This window comes from Hesperophylax consimilis, chromosome 19 (assembly GCF_061612785.1).
Source record: "Hesperophylax consimilis isolate HC1 chromosome 19, BYU_Hcon_1.0, whole genome shotgun sequence".
NCBI classification, from domain to species: domain Eukaryota; kingdom Metazoa; phylum Arthropoda; class Insecta; order Trichoptera; family Limnephilidae; genus Hesperophylax; species Hesperophylax consimilis.
In genome coordinates, this window is record NC_142854.1 from 29,280,245 (window position 1) to 29,300,275 (window position 20,031).

Consider the following 20,031-nt stretch of genomic DNA (forward strand, 5'->3'; position numbering starts at 1 on the left):
TATTGGTCATCGTCCCCTGATTTACACGACCCCTATATTTCAAGATTTATGACAGTCCATAGGTTTGGCTGGCTGTTGTCAAACCTTCATCTCAACGACAATTCATTGATGCCTGCTAGAGGTCAACTTAATTTCGATAAATTATATAAAATAAGGCCTTTGTTGAACTGCTTGTCAGACACCTTTGATCGAAATTACAAGCCATCACCTACTTTGGCAATTGACGAGAGCATGGTCAAATTCAAAGGCCGCAGCACATTGAAGCAATACATGCCCAAAAAACCCATTAAAAGAGGCTATAAGATCTGGATGATGTGTGCAGAAAATGGATACAACTTAAAATTTGAAATATACACAGGAAAAATTGGTGACTACGCTGAGTCTAACTTAGGGCCAAGAGTTGTCTTAAATTTTTGTCAATCTATTCAAGGTCGTAACTACACAGTTTACTTTGATAATTATTTTAATTGCTACCCCCTACAAAAACAGCTGAAAGATATGAATATTCGCTCATGTGGAACTGTCCAATCAACCAGAAAATATTTGCCTAAGATGAAGGATGATAAAAACCTAAAAAGAGGTGAATATGACTGGTACGTGAGTGATACAGGAATTTCCATGATAAAATGGAGAGATAGAAGAGCTGTATACCTCCTTTCAAACTTTCACAACCCAAAGGATGCCATGCATGTCAACCGTAAAGAGAAAACTGGTGAGATCACAAGGGTGCCATGTCCGTTGGCTCTAAATAATTATAACAACTGCATGAATTATGTGGACAAGTTTGATCAAAAGAAGGCGGTTTACTCGATAAACAGAAAGTCTAAAAAATGGTGGCATCGTTTATTTTTCCACTTTTTAGATGCAACAATTGTAAATTCTTACATTGTTTACACAGAGCTCTGCAAGTTGGGTAAGGCTGACAAAGACAATCCATTGAGGCTCAAAGATTTCAGGAGGCAAGTTTACAGAGGACTTTTGGCTGAAGAGGAGCTGAAATGCACCAAAAAGCGTGGGTCCACATCGGAGGTGGTGGAAATTAAGAGACATAAGCCTTACGTGGACCCTGAAATACGTCTGAAAAATAGCGCCCACCGGCCAGAACATACTACTTCACGTCGTTGTGCGAATTGTAGTACAAAAGACAGGCCCATACGTTCCAACTGGATATGTTGTGTTTGCGAAGTACCCCTTTGTGTAAAAAAAGATAAAAACTGTTTTGAAAATTTCCACAATTAGTCATATAAAATGGCCTTTTTTTATTTCTAATAAACTTTTGATTTGAACCTAATATTTTTTTCCCATGTGTACTGTGGTATAAAATTTTGACCACCTCATTCCTGAAAAGCCTTCAGTCCAATTTTTTTTTAAAATTTTTTTTCCTCGTTATTATAAGTTACATCAATTGATTAAAAAAAAAAGGTAAAAAATAAGAAAAAAAAGTTCGTACCTCAAGGAGTTAATTCATTGCAAGGTTTAAACGGAACAATTATATTCTACGATGATATTTTGATTACGGGCAAATCAGTTGCGGATCATACTAAAAATTTAGTAGCAGTTTTGAATAGATTGAAACTTTGTGGTCTCACGGTAAATGAAGAAAAATGTGAATTTTTCAAAACAAGTATTTAATACTTGGGGTACTTTATTTCGAAGGAAGGTTTTAGACCATTAGAAAATAAAGTTAAAGCAATAAAGGAGTCTAGTGGTCCATGTAATATTAACCAGTTAAGAAGTTTCTTAGGTTTAGTTAACTATTATAGAAATTTTATTCCGAATATATTTAGTTTGTTAGGACCTCTATATAAATTATTAAAAAAAGATTCGGAGTGGATTTGGTCAAAGGACTGTGAAAATGCAGTTTTAGAACTTAAAAAAGAAATTTCTTCTGATTGCGTGTTAGTACATTTTGATCCACGTATACCAGTAAAATTAGTAACGGATGCATCCTTAGAGGGATTGGGTGCGACAATTTTACATACTTATTCAAATGGTAGTAGTAGACCTATAGCGTTTGCATCAAGGAAATTGACAAACACAGAGAGAAAATATAGCATTTTAGATTTAGAAGCAACAGCGATAGTGTTTGCATTAAAAAAATTCTTTGTATATATACGGTAGGAAATTCAAATTAGAATGCGACAATCAAGCGTTAGTACGAATTTTGTCAGAAAAGAAGGGCATTCCTGTGTTGAGTGCTAATAGATTGCAACGTTACAGTTTAATTTTGGCGGGGTTTAACTATGAAATTGAATACGTAGCATCAGAAAAAAATTGTTCAGATTTTTTATCAAAATTACCAATAGAAGAGACAAATAAATCGGAGGATTTATATATTGAGAAGCTGAGTTCCATTAATTTCAAGATATTGAAAAAGAGTTGTTATTTTATGTTGGTGATAACTCTCAGGTTCCATTGAATGTTGATAATTTAAAGGAAACCACAAATAAAGATGACGTGTTATCATTGGTAAAACAATATTTAAAGCAGGGTTGGCCAAGGAAAATTCCAAAAGATAGTGAGTTATGGGCTTTTTGGAAAATTAGAGATGAGTTGTCTTTAGTAGAAGATTGTATTTTTTGGGGACATAAAGCCATCATTCCAAATTCTATGAGAGGGGATTTGTTAAATATGTTACATCGTTCACATTTAGGTATAGTTAAAACTAAAGGGTTAGCAAGAGGATATTTTTGGTGGCCAAAAATGGGCAAAGATATAAAAAATTTAGTTAGATCATGTAAAGAGTGTCTGGAAAATCAGGCGAATCCACCAAAAACTCCTTTACAACATTGGCCGATTGAGGAAAAGCCGTGGACAAGAATTCATATTGATTTTTTTGGTCCGATGGCTAATACCAATTTTTTAATTATAGTAGATGCAAGTACCAAGTGGATAGAATGCATTAATTTAAAACAAGCTAATACGGATAATACTTTAAGGGAATTAAAGAGGATGTTTGCTCAATTTGGTACTGTAGAAACTATTGTATCGGATAACGGGTCTGTTTTCTGTTCAGAAGAATTTAAGCGTTTTTGTAAAGATAGAAAAATCCAGCACATCACTTCTCCTGTGAATCATCCGCAGAGTAATGGGTTAGCTGAAAACGAAGTTAAAACGTGTAAAAATTTTTTTAAAAAGATTTTACAAATATCACGACTGGTGTAGAGCCAGCGGTGGCTATGTTAGGACGACGGTTAAGGTCAGTGTTTGATTTCATTTATCCAGTGATGGCGGAAAGGAGGGGGGTGAGGTGTATGTCGGATAAAGTAAAGAGTAAAATATTAGTTAGTAGAGAAAATCAGAAAAAGAGTTATAAATCTAAGAAAAGAAATATGAATATATATGTAGTGGGGAAAAAGGTGATGACTAAGGATTTTAGAGGAAAAAAAGGTTGGGTGGTAGGTATCATTAAAAAAAGAATTGGATTTAATACCTACTTAATTTTCATAAAAGATACAGGACAAATTTGGAAAAGACATGAGGATCAACTGACACCAATGAGTGTAAGGTGGAATTCCAAAGAGCGTGTAAGAGTGTATAGTGACGATCTAGGCTCTGATATGAGAGTATCAGACCTAGACCTTTCCCATTATTTTAGGAAAGGGGCTAACGGGTCTTCTCCTCTGTTTCAGGAACCACCGTGGCAGTCTCCTTGGACTGGAAGGCTGCGTCATAGAAAAAACTAAGTGTAACATCCTATTGACAATGTTTATTATTATTATTCTGCTATATATGATAACTATATAAATATGTTGTAAACAGGCTCAGGTAAGATGTAAAACTGGTAGGAGTTCTCCTCTTAAGTGGGGGAGAATGTGGTACTCGGTACCTACCTACGGGCCGCGAGGTGCGGGGAGCACTTCGGCGGTAGTCTGTATTGTCATTCGGTATTCCGTAGTCTCACAGTTAACAATCAATAAACGATCTCTGTAAATATTTAACCAGCCTTACATATCATTATCAATCCTGAACCCAAGCTCCTTTAAGGTGAATCTACAGGATACTACACCCGGTAATATTTCTTTTGACTGTTTTGACTAGCTAACATTTTGTTTTTAACCTTATCATCAATTCTTTTAAAATCGGTACATTTGTCCTTACCCATTTTTGGAACAACTGTATTATAAATTGATCTAGTTTTTCTACCTAACATTCACACTAGGTTCAACTCCGGTACTTAACAAAGGGGTGTTCCTAATATCTATTAAAAATGATAGTAATTTATCCTCAAAATCACTAGGAAACTTGTTATTCGTTAATATATTTGTTTAAAGTTTTTAACTGTTTTGACAGCATTTTCTGCTAGACCGTTTGAAGCCGGGTGCTATACTGTTGACGTCACATGCTCGATATTAGATAACTACAACATTTCTGAAATGATGCTGACGTAAAAGCAGTTCCATTATTGCTAACAATTTTCTCCGGTATACCGAAGTTAGAAAACATTTTTTCAATATTTTGATTGTACTAACTGAATCTACACATTCTTTGGAAAACATAGATCACTTAGTAAAGAAAAGGTTTCTTCAGTGAGGTTACTTAATAAGAACGCTTTTTTACGTTCAGGTGACAGTATTTTCTCATCATATAAAATGAGTGCCTGGTCCAGTCTCTCTTTGAACAGAGACCAGCTTCCTGTCGTATGACAGAATGCCCCCAGACCTTTACAGATCGCATCCATTGGTGAAGAACTTCTGGAAAGATGCGCTCCCGGACGGACGAACGCACGCCGCTCCAAAGTCTCCCAACTCCGGAACTTCGTCTCCAGCCGCCCCTTTCGACTGCTGAATCCCGATCGTTTCCGTCTCCCTGCAGCTACAGAATCCAGCCCTTTGTCCGGTTCTGCTTGTCCTGCTGCAGCGAACAGAACCCGAGCCCTTGCCCCGATTTCTTCTGTTGAAATCTTCTTGTCACCTACTTCCTCTTCTTTCCTCTTCCTGACGCGCGCATGTGCTCGCGTGCTACGACAATGCTCCCCCAATATACTGCGGATGCTGGCTGCTTTTGTTGTCTTCAAATTAAAGACGTGGCGCTTCCTTCCATGCAACAATTTGTAATATTGTCGCACAATTTATTTTAAAATGTTACGTCTTCCCTGCTCCGTGGCTATGCGTAAGAGTATTGCGTAACTCCAAATGTGGTTCTTAACTTTTTTCCGTGGCTGCGCCAAATGTAATGGCGTCCAAATTTTTCCGTGGCTGCGCCAAATGTAATGTATGGAATATTGAAGCGGGTGAAGGTCGTACACAATAATGATACGTGATCTATGTACTGTTCTTTATTAGGGAGCTGCTAGTAACAAAAGAGGACAATCCTTGTGTTCATCCCCTTATATAGCATCTCGTAAGCATGCTATCTCGCTCGCACTTACACACATTCATACAGACATCACAACATGCCTATACACTTATATACTATATTATAACTAGGGGCAGCATGTAAATTCAAGTTGCCATTGTAGCAGTTCAATTTAGCCCTGCCACTATTTTTGAAACATCTGACAAGACCTCTCAGTTATCTATGTGACGTATGCTCTATGGCCCATTCTAGAAGGGAGCTTGGGACAGAAAAATATTATTATACTGGGTGATTTTAACCTACATAATAAACCTGAGGACGTGTTAAACGACTTTAAATATTTTTGTGGTTCAAATGGATTAACTCAGCACAGTGAAGTATTAAACAGTTATGGCAATATCCTGGACCTCGTCCTAAGTAACTTGTCCCTGTGTGAAGTGACTAGAAGCGAAGAGCCGCTAGTCAAGGAAGACCATCATCATCCAACACTGGCCGTCGCGGCGCGTCTAACGCGAGCCGCACCATCACATAGCAACGGCCACAAACATCACCGCGCCCGCGCCCGCCCCGCCTCGTCTACACACAATATCAACTGCTACTCGCAATATAACTTTAAACGTGCTAATATAGAACTGTGTCAAAACATTCTGTCACATTTTGACTGGAAATTTCTTAAAAGTATACATTCTGTTGATGTTGCGGTAGAGAATTTTTATAATGTTTTAACAAGTGTTTTTGATTTATGTGTTCCAATTAAGAAGTCAATAAATGTGAGTGCAACCTACCCGGTATGGTTCACAAAATCAATTATTGACAAAATAAAAATCAAGGAAGCGCATCGCAGAAAATATAGAGTACACAAAAAGCAATCAGATTACTTATTGTTTTCTGCGATGCGATCCGAGCTCAAAAAAGATATTGTCATAACTAAACGACAATATTTAAACAGAATTCAGGACGGGATTAAAGACAATGTCAAATGCTTCTGGGATTTTATAAAATCACAGAAAGCTAACTCCAGGTCACATAACGGCCTGAATAGTGGAGACAAATTTATAACGGACTCAGAATCTATCTGTCAGAAATTTGCAGACTACTTTCAATCTGTGTATGATAGTGAAACCCCTAATCTTAGTACAGATTTTACGCGAACAGAGGTCCCATGGAACGTAGGTAACATTTCCCTAAGATTAACGAACCCGACAGAGGTAGAAGCTTATATCCATAAACTGAAGACTGACAAGGCTACAGGGCCGGATGGAATCCCTTCCAGTACTATCATTAGCATAGCGCCAATGATAAGTGAAGCTCTTTGTCATATATTTAATACCAGTATTTTGACTTCTACTTTCCCCCAGATATGGAAACTGACCCGAGTCAGTCCCATTTTCAAGGCTGGTGACAAGACAGACGTCAAAAACTACAGACCGGTAGCCGTATTATCAGTGCTACCAAAACTATTTGAAAAAATGATTTGTGACAAATTAAGTCTCCAGATTATGCCATTCATTGGAGAAAATCAACACGGTTTCCTTCCAAAGAAATCAACAGTCACAAATCTGCTTACTTTCTCGAGATTGGTAGCCACCGGTTTAGACTCAAGGCACCAAACAGATGTAGTTTACACCGACTTTGCCAAAGCATTTGACCGTGTTAACCATGATATCTTACTGAGGAAAATGTTTAAACTAGGCTTCGACCTACCAACACTAAACTTTTTCTCATCATATTTAAAATCCAGAAAACAATTTGTTTCGGTAAATGGACATAATTCAAAAAAATTCTCAGCGAAATCTGGAATTCCTCAAGGGTCTAACCTCGGACCGCTGTTGTTTCTAATACTAATAAATGACATCCAAAACTATGTTAAGAATAGTAAATGTCTACTGTTTGCAGATGACCTTAAAATTCTAATGGAAATAAGCTCCCAACAAGACTGTCTTAAAATGCAAGCTGATCTGGATGCACTATCTGAATGGTCGTTGATAAACAAATTAGATTTCAATACAAAAAAATGTGTCACTATGTCTTACACTCGCTCTTTAAACACTATACTTTACGATTATAAGATAAAGGGCGAAACACTATCACGTGTAAATTCCGTAAAGGATCTCGGTGTCGTCTTTGATCCCGAACTGAAATTCTCTGGCCATATATCGCAGCTCACTCAGTCTCGCTACAAACTTCTTGGGTTCGTCATTATGACATGCAAGCAGTTCAATAACCAAGATGCTATGTTAGCATTGTTCGATGGCATACTGAGAAGCAAGCTGGAGTATGCGAGCGATGTTTGGGCACCGTACCACCAGAAGTACATTGAAATGATAGAGCAAATCCAGAAGAAATTCCTCAGGTATGTCTATATGCGGACGCATGGAACCTATCCCAGGTTCATGCACCATATCGACTTACTTGAGGAAACCAATTCTGTGAGTCTGGAAACTAGGCGGAAAGCAAGCCTAGCCACTATATCTTTCAAAATTTGGAACAATTTTATTGATAGCCCATTCCTCTTGGGATGCTATGATTTATATGTACCAGACCACTACAGCCGAAGTCGATACCATGACTTATTTAGAGTACCAAAAGGCAAAACCGACGTCCTGGCAAAGCATAGCATGACGAGGGGAATGGTGCTGTTGAACGAACTAGCAAAGAATTTGGATGTAAATGACTGTTCTTTAAACGACCTAAAACAATTATTGAAGAGTCACTTACCCAAATGCTGATATGTTGTAAAATTATACTGTTTGTAAAATTGTACTGTAACTGGAACGAATGTTCTGTTGTACAATAAAAAAAAATAAAAAATAAAAAAATAAAATAAAAAAAAATAAAAAAAAGAGAGTTCGCAAACCGTGTAATGCGTGTTCTCGCCGCTAGGTGGCCGACTCATGCTTCCCGCCATTTCACTTCCTCGAAAAAACTGTAAACAAAGTTTGACGGACGCCATTGTTTGTCATCATAACATTGTCAATTTTTTTTAAATATATGGTTGTGTGAAACAGTTAATTTATGTGTGAAAATGCCTACCGATAAAGTCCTTAAAACGTGTTGTGTGAAAGGAAGTACGGACAGAGACTATTCGACACAAGTTTCCAACCATAACCTCTGAGAGTCCATTTCGAGAATGGTGTTGGAGATTGTAAAAAATTGAATACATAAATTTTCCAATCTTAGCATCATATGCATCAGTTTGTGGATGTAATTTATATATCAGCAGCCAGCGCAATCTCACTGGAGCATTAAAGAAAGACGCATTGCCTACCCTCAATCTTCCCGGCATTCAAAAATATGTTGATTTGCCAAAAGAACTTCAGACACATGGTGGACCAAAATACAGGTTCGAATCTATTTTTAATCTCGTTTTAAGCGTTTCATCCATAACTAATCCCTCAGGCAATTTTGGGAGATATTAGATACAGACAAATATTTAATCTTAACCTCTCAATTTGCAATGTATTGGCTCAAGAGAACCGTCAAAATACAGATTCGGTGGAAAATATTTTCGAATTACGTTTTGTTTCAGATAAAATCGCTTTTTGAGTCTGAAGAATATTTCAGAAAATTGCCCAAGGAGTTTTTAACTTAACTTCACATGAGAATTGAATTTATTTTCGTTTTTAGATAGTATCTGTGTTCCACCAGGATCATACAGCACGTAGTGTTATGCCCTCCACGATAATGACTACACCCTAAAAGGTATTCTATACTGCATTAGCCTATAATAATAATAATATGTTTTGTTGATTCGGTTAATGTAATAATTATATTTTTTTCGGAGCGTAACATCTCAACCAGCAGCGTACCCGTTGCTGCCCAGGGGATGCTAGTAGAAAATGAAGGCACATATCTGTTTTCTATTACTTAAAAGGGAATAGTTTCGTTCCTCTAATATGTCTAACTTTTCTTCAATTTATTCAAGAACTATGATATCTTTTCTTCCAGAAATAAGTGCAGGACCCAGTCATGTCTTTTCTCAGTCATGTCTCAGAACATAGATATAAAATATCTTGTATAGGTGACATTGTAAATATAGGAAGAAGTGGTTGTCATAACTAATTTCTTTTAATAAGTTAAAACCAATTAGGACCACAATTTTTTCCTATAAGCGTCTTTTAAATATCGTAGTACTGCCATGCTCCTCATCAAATCAGATCCATTGAATGGTTGTGGTGTATCCTTGCCAATTCATATTCTATTGACATCTCTATATGAGTAGTAGAATAATATCGAAAAAAATAAATATATAAGTCAAATATTGTTATCGTTTCTAATGTTAAGCCAAATATTCGCTGATGCGGCGTTTACATTATTCAGTTTGGCCGTATTAGTCTGCAGCCCATTTTCAGTCACCTACTAGTGTTCATAAAAAAATAGTCAAATTGGTTTATTTTATATGTCTAGTTTATATATAGTTCTACTTTTTTATGACATACTTGACATCATAATGAATATTCTCTGAACACCTTCTTAAAATTTATTTTGTGTGTATATACTCTTGTATTTGGTGTTTTTATGTGTTATTATTTTACCCTATTAATTAATCAGGTGCCAATGTGTATTGTTAAAACAATAACCTATTGTTAAATTTACTTTACTGTTTACACTGTTACATTCTTTATGTTGTGTACTATTCATAAATTAAAAATATCTAAAAGGCATATAAAGTTTTTAAAACTAAAAAGTATCACAAAAGTATATACTTACTATTTATATATGAAAGGTATAAATATTTAAGTAATAAGATAAGTAAGAGGGAAACAAAACAAAATAATAATGTAATTAGACGCTAATACAGCTAAAACAGTAGGTTGAATCATCGACTGCCTTATTGACTTATTTATTTTTTTCAATAGCGTTGGATGCTGAAAGAAAATGACTATCATTTCCAACAGCTAGTTATATATTGATACAGTAATTTCTTCTAAATTCACCCTCTAATTGTGTTTTGTGCTTATATTATTGTATTTCATGTTTATATTTAAAAAATAAAATTATTTTACATGTAATTATGAGTTTGTTTTTCAGCTGAGAAAATGAGCTGTTAAGGAAGATACTTTAAGGGTCATTTCTTTCTTAGGACAGGGCTTTGTCAGATGGGACCTTGTGGTCTTGGGTGATATTTTACTTATGTTTTAGGCTAATGAATTGGGTCTTAGGTAGGTTCCGAAGCAGAATTAAATTGTCTATGGTTGCGCCTTTTTTTTAAATTTCCTCTATCCTTTGTAGATGGTGTGGTGTGACGTCGGCGATGCGGGGTGTCTACAAATTTGCCAGATCTATGGTTAAATCTTGACCAAACCAAACGTATGGAAAGAGGGCGGAGTTATCAATCTATAGATAGTTGATTTATGATCTCTACGAACTGAAACGTCAGGTGTCAGACCAGTCAGACTAATATGTGACACAGTCGCCTTTGCTTCCTTCTCGTATGTGATTGTTGTTTCGTCTCTCTAAAGTAATATTATACGAACTACACAAAAATTTAAATTTAACTGCTTCTGCTTTTTTATGACGTTTTTTCAACGTCTTGGAATTGACCTTCTTCCTTCGCCTTTTATGTAAGTAGATTTTATTATATTAACTAAGTTAAGACCCGTTTATAATAGGAATAAGCGGTAAGAATAAGCCTTAAAGCCCTAGGCCGTAGAAGTTGGAAGATAGGAAACCTGTGTATCCGTTTATAATAGATGGCAATAATCTCTTATTTTTGACAAGAGTGGTTTATTTATGTATCTGACAATCGAACAATAATATTTGTGTTGTAGAAGTCCTAACAATTCGTAGAAATTGGTCTGCGACATTCTTGTATATTTCTTAAATTGATCGTTGTCTACTGTCGCCATGTCTTTAAACAAATTATGGAAATGTCCTGTTTTCTTCCTTTTATGATTAATGGGACGCACACTCCAACGTCGTTTTTTCCTTATTTTTTTCGTCAACTGTGTGTCTCCTATGGCAGCGTATGCTAGCCCCAGAATTGACAAAAACATTCCACATGCAACAATATCTGATGAATCCATCGTTTCAATATTTATTTATATAAAACAATATTACTTTTATAAGATGGAAGAAGAATATATTCTCGGTTGACAGTTGACGTAGACAAGTGACAGCGGCATAGTCACTTTTATGGACGTATTCTATTCTATTCCTATTTCAATTATAAACGACGATCCAAAATATTACGGATTACGGCACCGGCCTATCCTTACCGCTTATTCTTATTATAAACGGGCCTTAACACTTAAACTCGTAAATTTCTGCTTGTTAATTGTAAGACTATATCGCTCAACACCTTATTGACCAGTTTAAACAGTATTCGCGATATAACACGAGAGACAGACGAGAATACATGAGTTCGTTCATTGTTCATTTACGGACGCTGTCAAACATTAAAACCAAGCGATAATTAAGTTCATCTTACCTTTACCCTGTCACATGAAATCATTTTTTTCCTTACCTCAAAAACGGCAAACCTTTTTTGTGGGACCATAAGTTATTAGTAAACCCTGAATTGATGAGTATTGCTTACGAAACATGTTAGTTTTGTTAATAATAAAAGTATTGATTATTTTTAATTATATGAACGGTTCAAAGAGAAAGGTTTTGTTACAGATTTTACTTGTTTTTAGCTGAGAATAATTACTATCACACGACAGGACGCTATCAAAGCAGTGCCATGAATCCTAACCCAAAGAGTGTATCCATTAAAACTGAACCATGGTCACGGGAAGAAGTCTCAGGTCAATTGGTCTATAAGGATATTGAAATCCACCTCCCGGATAAGAAGGAATGCTTGCAGTATGCCGAGAGTGTTCAGCCAACTAGTAAGTTGCATTGCATATCAATGAAGTCTTTAATTCACATAATTAGAACAGCTGCTTGTTCTTTACTTTCCCTCTTGGCGTCCATTATTTTAATAATAATAACACAACATTTATATAGCGCAGGTTTGTGTTATAATGTGTTATTTCACCTCAGCTGCTCTTTTGATTTAACCTTCAAAATATTGCTTTACTCGCAACTGATAAAATGAAAAAAACAATTGCTTAAATAATTCACCCAAACGGGTTCTTAAGAACCTACTTATATTATTAAAATAATTTTTCATGAAGTTATTTTATTTTCCATTTTCAAAATTTGAATTATAATGTCCCGGGATTTTTCACAATATTTCACGTCTAAGCTTGTATAATGTGACTATTGATATAAGTTTGAGAAATATTAACATTTCAACAACGTTACGCCGTATCCATATTTCTGATGCATATCCATATGTCGATTCCGACATAATAAACCTATCCGATTATTGATTTTCATATGATTGGAATTTGTATTGTATTTGGTAAGGTAAATATCTTTCAGCAGGATCTTGATTAAACTATATGAAACAATCTAACAATAAATACAAATAATCATACACATAGCTCTCATGTCTTTATATATATTAACATTAGTTGTTGTTATATTTCAGGTAGCATTAATGTGGAGACTGTACCTATTAAAAAAAAACCAGGACCCCTAGAAGAAGATGGCGGGGGAATCCCTTATACGGAAATAGACATAGACCTGCCAGATGTTAAAAAGGAATGCTTAGAGCACTCTGAAAGTATTACCGAGAGTGCAGGTAAATTTTTTTTTTTTTTATCTGAATCGGTTTTCATAATCTTATCGTTTCACTATAGATACCTACTTATTGAGCTTTATGTGCCATCTTTTTCAGACATGATATCGGACCTGAAGATGAATCCAGGAGAAAAACCTCATTCATGTTCCAATTGTAACTACTCCTGCTCACACAAATCAAATTTAACAGTGCACTTACCCACCCATACTGGAGAAAAACCGTATTCGTGTTCCCATTGTAACTACTTGTGCTCACGCAAGTCACATTTAATAGTGCACTTACGCACCCATACTGGCGAAAAACCTTATTCATGTCCTTTTTGTAACTAATCCTGCTTAGAAAAATCGACTTTAACAGTTCACTTACGCACCCATTCTGGAGAAAAACCTTATTCATGTTCCCATTGTAACTACACCTGTTCACACAAGACAAGTTTAACGGTACATTTACGCACCCATACTGGAGAAAAACCTTATTCATGTTCCCATTGTAACTACACCTGTTCACACAAGACAAGTTTAGCGGTACATTTATGCACCCATACTGGAGAAAAACCTTATTCATGTTCCTATTGTAATTTCTCCTGCCTACGCAATGCAGATTTAACGGTACACTTACGCACACATACTGGAGAAAAACCTTATTCATGTTCCCATTGTAATTTATCCTGCTCACGCAAGGCAAATTTATCGGTACACTTACGCACCCATATTGGAGAAAAACCTTATTCATGTCCTTATTGTAACTATTCTTGCTTACAAAAATCGAATTTAACAGTTCACTTACGCACCCATTCTGGAGAAAAACCTTATTCATGTTCCCATTGTAATTTATCCTGCTCACGCAAGGCAAATTTATCGGTACACTTACGCACCCATATTGGAGAAAAACCTTATTCATGTCCTTATTGTAACTATTCTTGCTTACAAAAATCGAATTTAACAGTTCACTTACGCACCCATTCTGGAGAAAAACCTTATTCATGTTCCCATTGTTACTACACCTGTTCACACAAGACAAGTTTAACGGTACACTTACGCACCCATACTGGATAAAAACCTTATTCATGTTCCAATTGTAACTACTACTGTTCAAAAAAGTCACGATTAACGTTACACTTACGCACCCATACCGGAGAATAACCTTATTCATGTTCACATTTTAATTTCTCCTGCTCTCTCAAGTCATATTTACCGAAACACTTACGCACACATACTGCAGAAAAACCTGATTCATATTCCCATTGTAACTACTCCTGCTCACGCAAGTCAGATTTAACGTTACGCTTATGCAGTCATACTGGAATAAAACGGTATTCGTCTTCCTACCTACGCTCTTTACGATCTCGAAAAGGAAACAAGAAAAAAGTCACATTCTTACCCATACTTGACATAAATACCTTATTCATGTTCCAACTGTTACTATTCCTGCTGACTAAAGTAAGCCTTAATATTGTGTGTGTACCTATAAACGGTGCATTCTTAAAACTAGTACAAGGAATAAATCTTGTTCATGTACTGGCTGCAGTTATTCAAGTTTTCGACAGGGAAAATCAAAATACGTTATAACCCATACTAGAAGAAAACCTTATCCTTTTTTTGAAAAATTGTCTTTCCAACTCTCTCTCTCAATCTGCCTTTGTAACACATTTTACATTCTTCACAATTTTAAATTTTTGAAGTGAAACTTCTTTACGCGCGTCATGCATTTTCGAGGACCGGAGTAAAACCGACTCATGACCGTCACGAAAAACCGTGATCATTTCGCTATAGGAGCCTAGCTAATATTATATACCTAGTGTAGGTCACTCTCCAAACTCAGCTTCGCGATCTAGAGGCAGAGCACCCGACTGTCGTCGTGAAGAACCGAGGTTCGATCCCCGCTTTAACTATTTTTTTTTTCTTTTTGTGATTTTTTTAATACGAGGAAAAGTGATAAAATGCTCTCGTGCTGCGACTCTGTCAGGCATACATATAAGAAGATATCTACATGATTTGTAATAATGTAGTAAAAAATTACATAAATTTGTTAATTTTAACCGAGAGTGTCCCGAAATGTCTAAATCCATTTAGTGAGACTCTAGACCGGCAGGTGTTCACTCGAGTAATTGGATAGAAGTAACGGTCGGTACCTATATGATATTTTGGTCGAAATATAGCTTACAAATCGAGCCGGTAGAGTCGCTCGGTATTTTGATTAATTATTTTTATTTTGAATCATTAAAATTACTAATCAAGGCCGATAACGCGACTAATTACCCTCGCAGACGTGCGTGACAAGTTTTTTTAGTAAAAAACACAGCCGTAAGTGAGTTTTTCAAAATTTAGAAATGTTTTTCAAATTCAGACTCCATATGGGTATGAGACTGTTAAAACACGATAGATCTTTTCCAAAACGGACAAATATACGGAAATATTTTGAAAAACGACAGATATGACATCACACTGCCGATATATCTTCGATTCGATCCTATATAAAGCGTTAAAGAGACGTTATGTGATATTATTCATTCGCCGTGTTTGAAAACGAAAATTTGCGCGGGACAAGTCAATTGAGGAGTACACGTTGTATACGCGGTTCTCGTCGCGCGAGATACCTCTCCTCGCGGTCTAGAGGCAGAGCGTTCGACACTCGTTATGTAGGACCCGGGTTTGAATCCCATATTTTTATAACTTTTAATTTTTTTATCACATGCCACTTATAAATATGTAAATATTAGGAATCTAGTTAAACGTTCATTTATTAACAACACGCCTTTAAATATATATTTTTTTAAACTATAACGTACAGCATTCTGAATAATATTAATATCTCACAAAAGCGGCGCTATACAAATTGTCCAATAAAAAATGAAAAGAGAGAGCGAATAATACTAAAAGTTTCACTTCCGTCGTGCGTAAGCTTGACACACACTGTATTTTATTTTAATATTTTTAAGTTTGCATTACAAATTTTCAGTTTATTTAAAAGTGTATTATTATAGAAAAATGTGACAATATAACTAAGACCGTGTATTTTTTACAAGAATATCATTTTGAAATTATTCAGAATAACCCTATTCATAAGTGTCAAAAGCTGATGAAAAAAGCAGTGAAAATTTGTTTTAGTGAAAATTAACATAAAAAATTGTAGTAACCCACAGGTACCTAAATTTTATGATTTATTAAAATTTATAAACAGAATAAACTTATTAGGCAACTAGTGTTTGTTTGTTCTGTCGAGACTGCAGATAAAATGGATTTTTGTTTGTCTGAATCGGTTTTAATAAACTAATCATTTCATTACAGATACCGACTTATTGAGCTTTATTCGCCATTTTTTCCAGATGTAATTTGTGTTTCCTGAAGACACATCCCGGGAAAAAAGCAATTTTAAACAAGTATGGTGAATTTTCAAAAATTATAATCATAGAGTATTTCTTAATTTCTGAATGAATTTTAATTAATGTTATTTTTTTAAAACCTTAGAGATTATCACAACATTGTAAATGTGCATTTTTGATATTTAAGATTTATTTGTATTACTTTTGTGTTATCTTTATTCTACCTTACTATTTAAAAAATACCCTCTGACGTCCAATGTTACGCCAAATTAAAAAAAAAACCAAAGACCAACCAAATTTCAAATAATTTTCTAAGCAATACATATTTTGAATATGTGGAATCAATAATCCTGGTGTGAAAGGGTTAAGAATGCGTTAGAATTAGTCAATAACTCAAGGAATTTGGAAATCCCTAACCACTCTAAGTTTGTGTCCTAATATGTAAATAATTTATTTCCTAGTATCCCAATAGAATAAAGTAAATCAATTTCTAATAATTTGTTAATTTCTTCATTTTCGCCGAAAGTGCCGATGTCAAATCTGAACTTATTTTTCGATGTAATTTTTAAACAGAACCAAATGGAATTGAGAAAAACTGGAATTTAAATGCATCTTTACCATTTCCCCGAAAATAAATAGTCCTTTTTTGAGGAAAATCATGCAGCGGAATTTGACACCTTAATACTCGTCAAAAACTTTATTACTTTATGTATGACGAAAGCTTTCCAGATATTTACAAAAGCACAGGTCTGATGGAAGCTTTCGAGGTATTTACAAAAGCCCAAGACTTAATGTCTGATGGAAGCCTGCGAGGTATTTACAAATTCACAAGTTAAACAAACATTAATTTAAAAAACTAAATTCTAAATACCATTTAGATATCTGACACTGGAAGTTTCATTTTTAAGTCTCCACTCTTTATTAATTTTATCAGTTTTTTTAAAATCTAAAACCGCCTAAGAGCCCCAACTGCTGCCAACCGTCTGGAGCCAATGATACTATGGCATCCCACGAGTAAGGTGGATAAGTACCTACCTGACTATTCAGATCCAGTCGCCAAACACGGCCAAAGCAATTTCAATCAACTTTCAATACTGAATGGTTGTCTTACACCACAGGAAAATCGATCCATATCTAGTGGATATGTCAAAAAATCAATGTCAATGTTCGGTAATACTTTTTTCTTCATTTTAAATATATTTATTAAATAATTAATCAATTTACAGAGTATAATCAATAATGTTAACAAATATAATTCATACAATTAGTTTTCACTGCTTTTACTGCAATATATATCATGAACTACACAATAACAGTGTTAATTTCGCTTTACATGATCATTATTTTCATACTTACGATTTCATATAGTTAGTTGCCATTAGAGAAGAAATAATATTTTGAGACGGTACTAAATCGTCAAAAAATGGCAGCACCTTGAACAAATCAGATCACAATTATGAACGCATTTGTCACTGTCATATGCCATTTTTGTCACGTGCTTGGTCATTACCCAATCGATGTTTTTATTTACCCGTTCGTCTATGAATCTTTATCATAATGATTTTCATAGGTACCTATGCCTTGGCAAAACTGCTTACCTGATGTATCTTGATCGGCACGATTTCGTTTAATATATGAGGTGGAACTATCAAAACAGCAGTGCAGATGCCAAGGCATAAACTCTCAAAGCCCTGTCTCTATTCATCAATTAAAACGTATGTTGCAATGTGAAGTAAACACACATTATACATTCTGTATTCTATGAATTAACGGTACGTTGTAAAGATGTATTATACGCGAAATTTACATTACCTAACAGTTATAAACATTCACGTTCAGTACTAAATAAATATTGTAGTTAAGACTTAAAGTTTATATTATAATCTTAAATACAAAACTGAATAAAATGCTAGATAACATACATTTTCTATACTGAATAAAATGCTAGATGCTACATTTTCGCTAGTTATGTAAAACAATGAGAGATGGCAGGAACAGAATGTCAATTCATCAAACATACAATAAAAATTCACAATACCTATCAGTAATACGCATCTACAAGCATGTAATAAAAAGATATTGTAGTCTTTTTTACTAATATTTTAAATATAAAACTGAATAAACATGAAACATTTTTGCGTAACGTAAACATTGAGAGATGGTACCTGTCAAATAATGTCCGCCATCTTAAAACTGTATGAAATCGGCAATGCCAACACATGTTACTCACGGCACCAACGACCAAAATAGAACACGTTACTTTTTCATCCCGATTAGAGTGAAACTCTTTTCACCTTTGGTGTCATGCAAAATGAGTATTAGTTCGTTTTGTCACTTTTTAACATTTTTTAAAAAATTTTGATGCATTGTGAAAAAAGTAACCAGTTCTAACGGTTCCAGTGACATCTAAGGAGCCGGTTTCATCTCTATAAATGGATGTCAGATTAATGACAATATTTGGCGTCTCCCATAGATAAACCAATCGCACGTCTTCAGTCTCCTTTGCTTCCTTCTCGTCAGTAATTCTTGATTCATCTTTATATAGTAATATCGTTTGGAAAACACAATTATCGTGTTCAATTTAAACCACTTGAGATTATTTCAATGACCAACGACATTTTTAAAAATTAGTTCTCCTTTTTTGGTGACGTTTTTTCAACGCATTTGAGTTGAATGTCGCACTTCGCCTTGTATGTAAGTAGGTTATTTTTATATTAACTAAGTAACACTTACACTCGGGAATTGGTGCTTGTTAATTGTAAGAATGTTCCAACGGTCTTATTTACCTGACTTTTTAAAGAAAGGTCTGAATCCAGATAAACTCCCAAAAGTTTGACGGTTCTTTTACCGAGTAAGCCCCCAGATCTTCTCATTGCGTTTGCTCACTGAGAAGTGAGCTAATAGTATGGATGATCTAGTCTCTCGTGTCTAGGATGAACGAAGTATGCATGAAGAATGAGTTAACCTTGTTTCTTGTTTTACTATCCAATATAAAAACATGGTCATAAATATCCTGTATTAAATCACAATTATATAAAAAAACGGCGGTTCGATTTTGACATTGTAAAATAGACTGTCTGTATTATACTATTCAATTAGTTAAAAAGGCAAAAATTGTAATAATTGTTATTGGTATTTGTAGACAATGAAATTATCTTTCTAATTTAATACAATATCAGTGTGTTAAATGTACTAAATATAGTAATTTAGTTCTTTACATTTGGACAGTCCGTGATCAAATTCTTTAAAATATTTTTTTCACCTACGATTTCTGATAGGTTGTTTACGATTAAAATCAAGTCTTTTTTCCATAGAAATGTATCATTTATTATCAAGTAAACCACAGACAACATACAGAAATATAAAATATTTAATGTTGACTCGAAAAAGTAGCTGTCAAAGCAGTTTTAAAGTAAAAAACACGCAGGATTCGCGCGATTATAAACTTAACGATTTTTTTATATGTTTTCTATAAATCCTACAAAAATGAAACAAACAACAAAATACAGGTTAACTCATTGGCTATATAGCACTATAATAAGTTTGTATGACTTAATGTAAAAATTCTAAGTAATGTTTTTTTTAATGTTGGCGAAAAATTTAAAAATAGATCGTCTGGATATCTCGAGCAATCGAGGCTAAATTATTTATTTCGCGTGGTCACTCCAGTGGATAAATAAATAAATACGCCTTTGAGTGTGTTGAAGTATGTTGTGTGCGTGTATGTCTGTGAGCATATTGACTGTATCATATCTAACTGGTACATTTTGTGCTTCTG

The 20,031-nt window shown here is 34.8% G+C and overlaps 1 protein-coding gene across 1 annotated transcript; it reads left to right on the forward strand.

Annotated features, from left to right (window-relative positions):
• The first annotated feature begins 10,737 nt into the window (after positions 1-10,737).
• On the forward strand, positions 10,738-19,402 carry LOC149415090 (uncharacterized). Its single transcript, XM_089642993.1, has 5 exons — positions 10,738-10,862; positions 11,937-12,131; positions 12,779-12,931; positions 13,028-13,151; positions 19,396-19,402. The coding sequence occupies exons 2-5, from the start codon at positions 11,984-11,986 to the stop codon at positions 19,400-19,402; spliced, it is 432 nt and encodes a 143-aa protein (XP_089499119.1). The 5' UTR covers positions 10,738-10,862; positions 11,937-11,983.
• Positions 19,403-20,031: the final 629 nt, after the last annotated feature.

Coding starts and splice junctions, on each gene's coding strand:
- LOC149415090 (XM_089642993.1), top strand. CDS start 11,984: ATGAATCCTAACCCAAAGAGTGTATCCATTAAAACTGAACCATGGTCA. Junction 12,132..12,778: donor CGAGAGTGTTCAGCCAACTA/GTAAGTTGCATT, acceptor GTTATATTTCAG/GTAGCATTAATGTGGAGACT. Junction 12,932..13,027: donor AAGTATTACCGAGAGTGCAG/GTAAATTTTTTT, acceptor CATCTTTTTCAG/ACATGATATCGGACCTGAAG.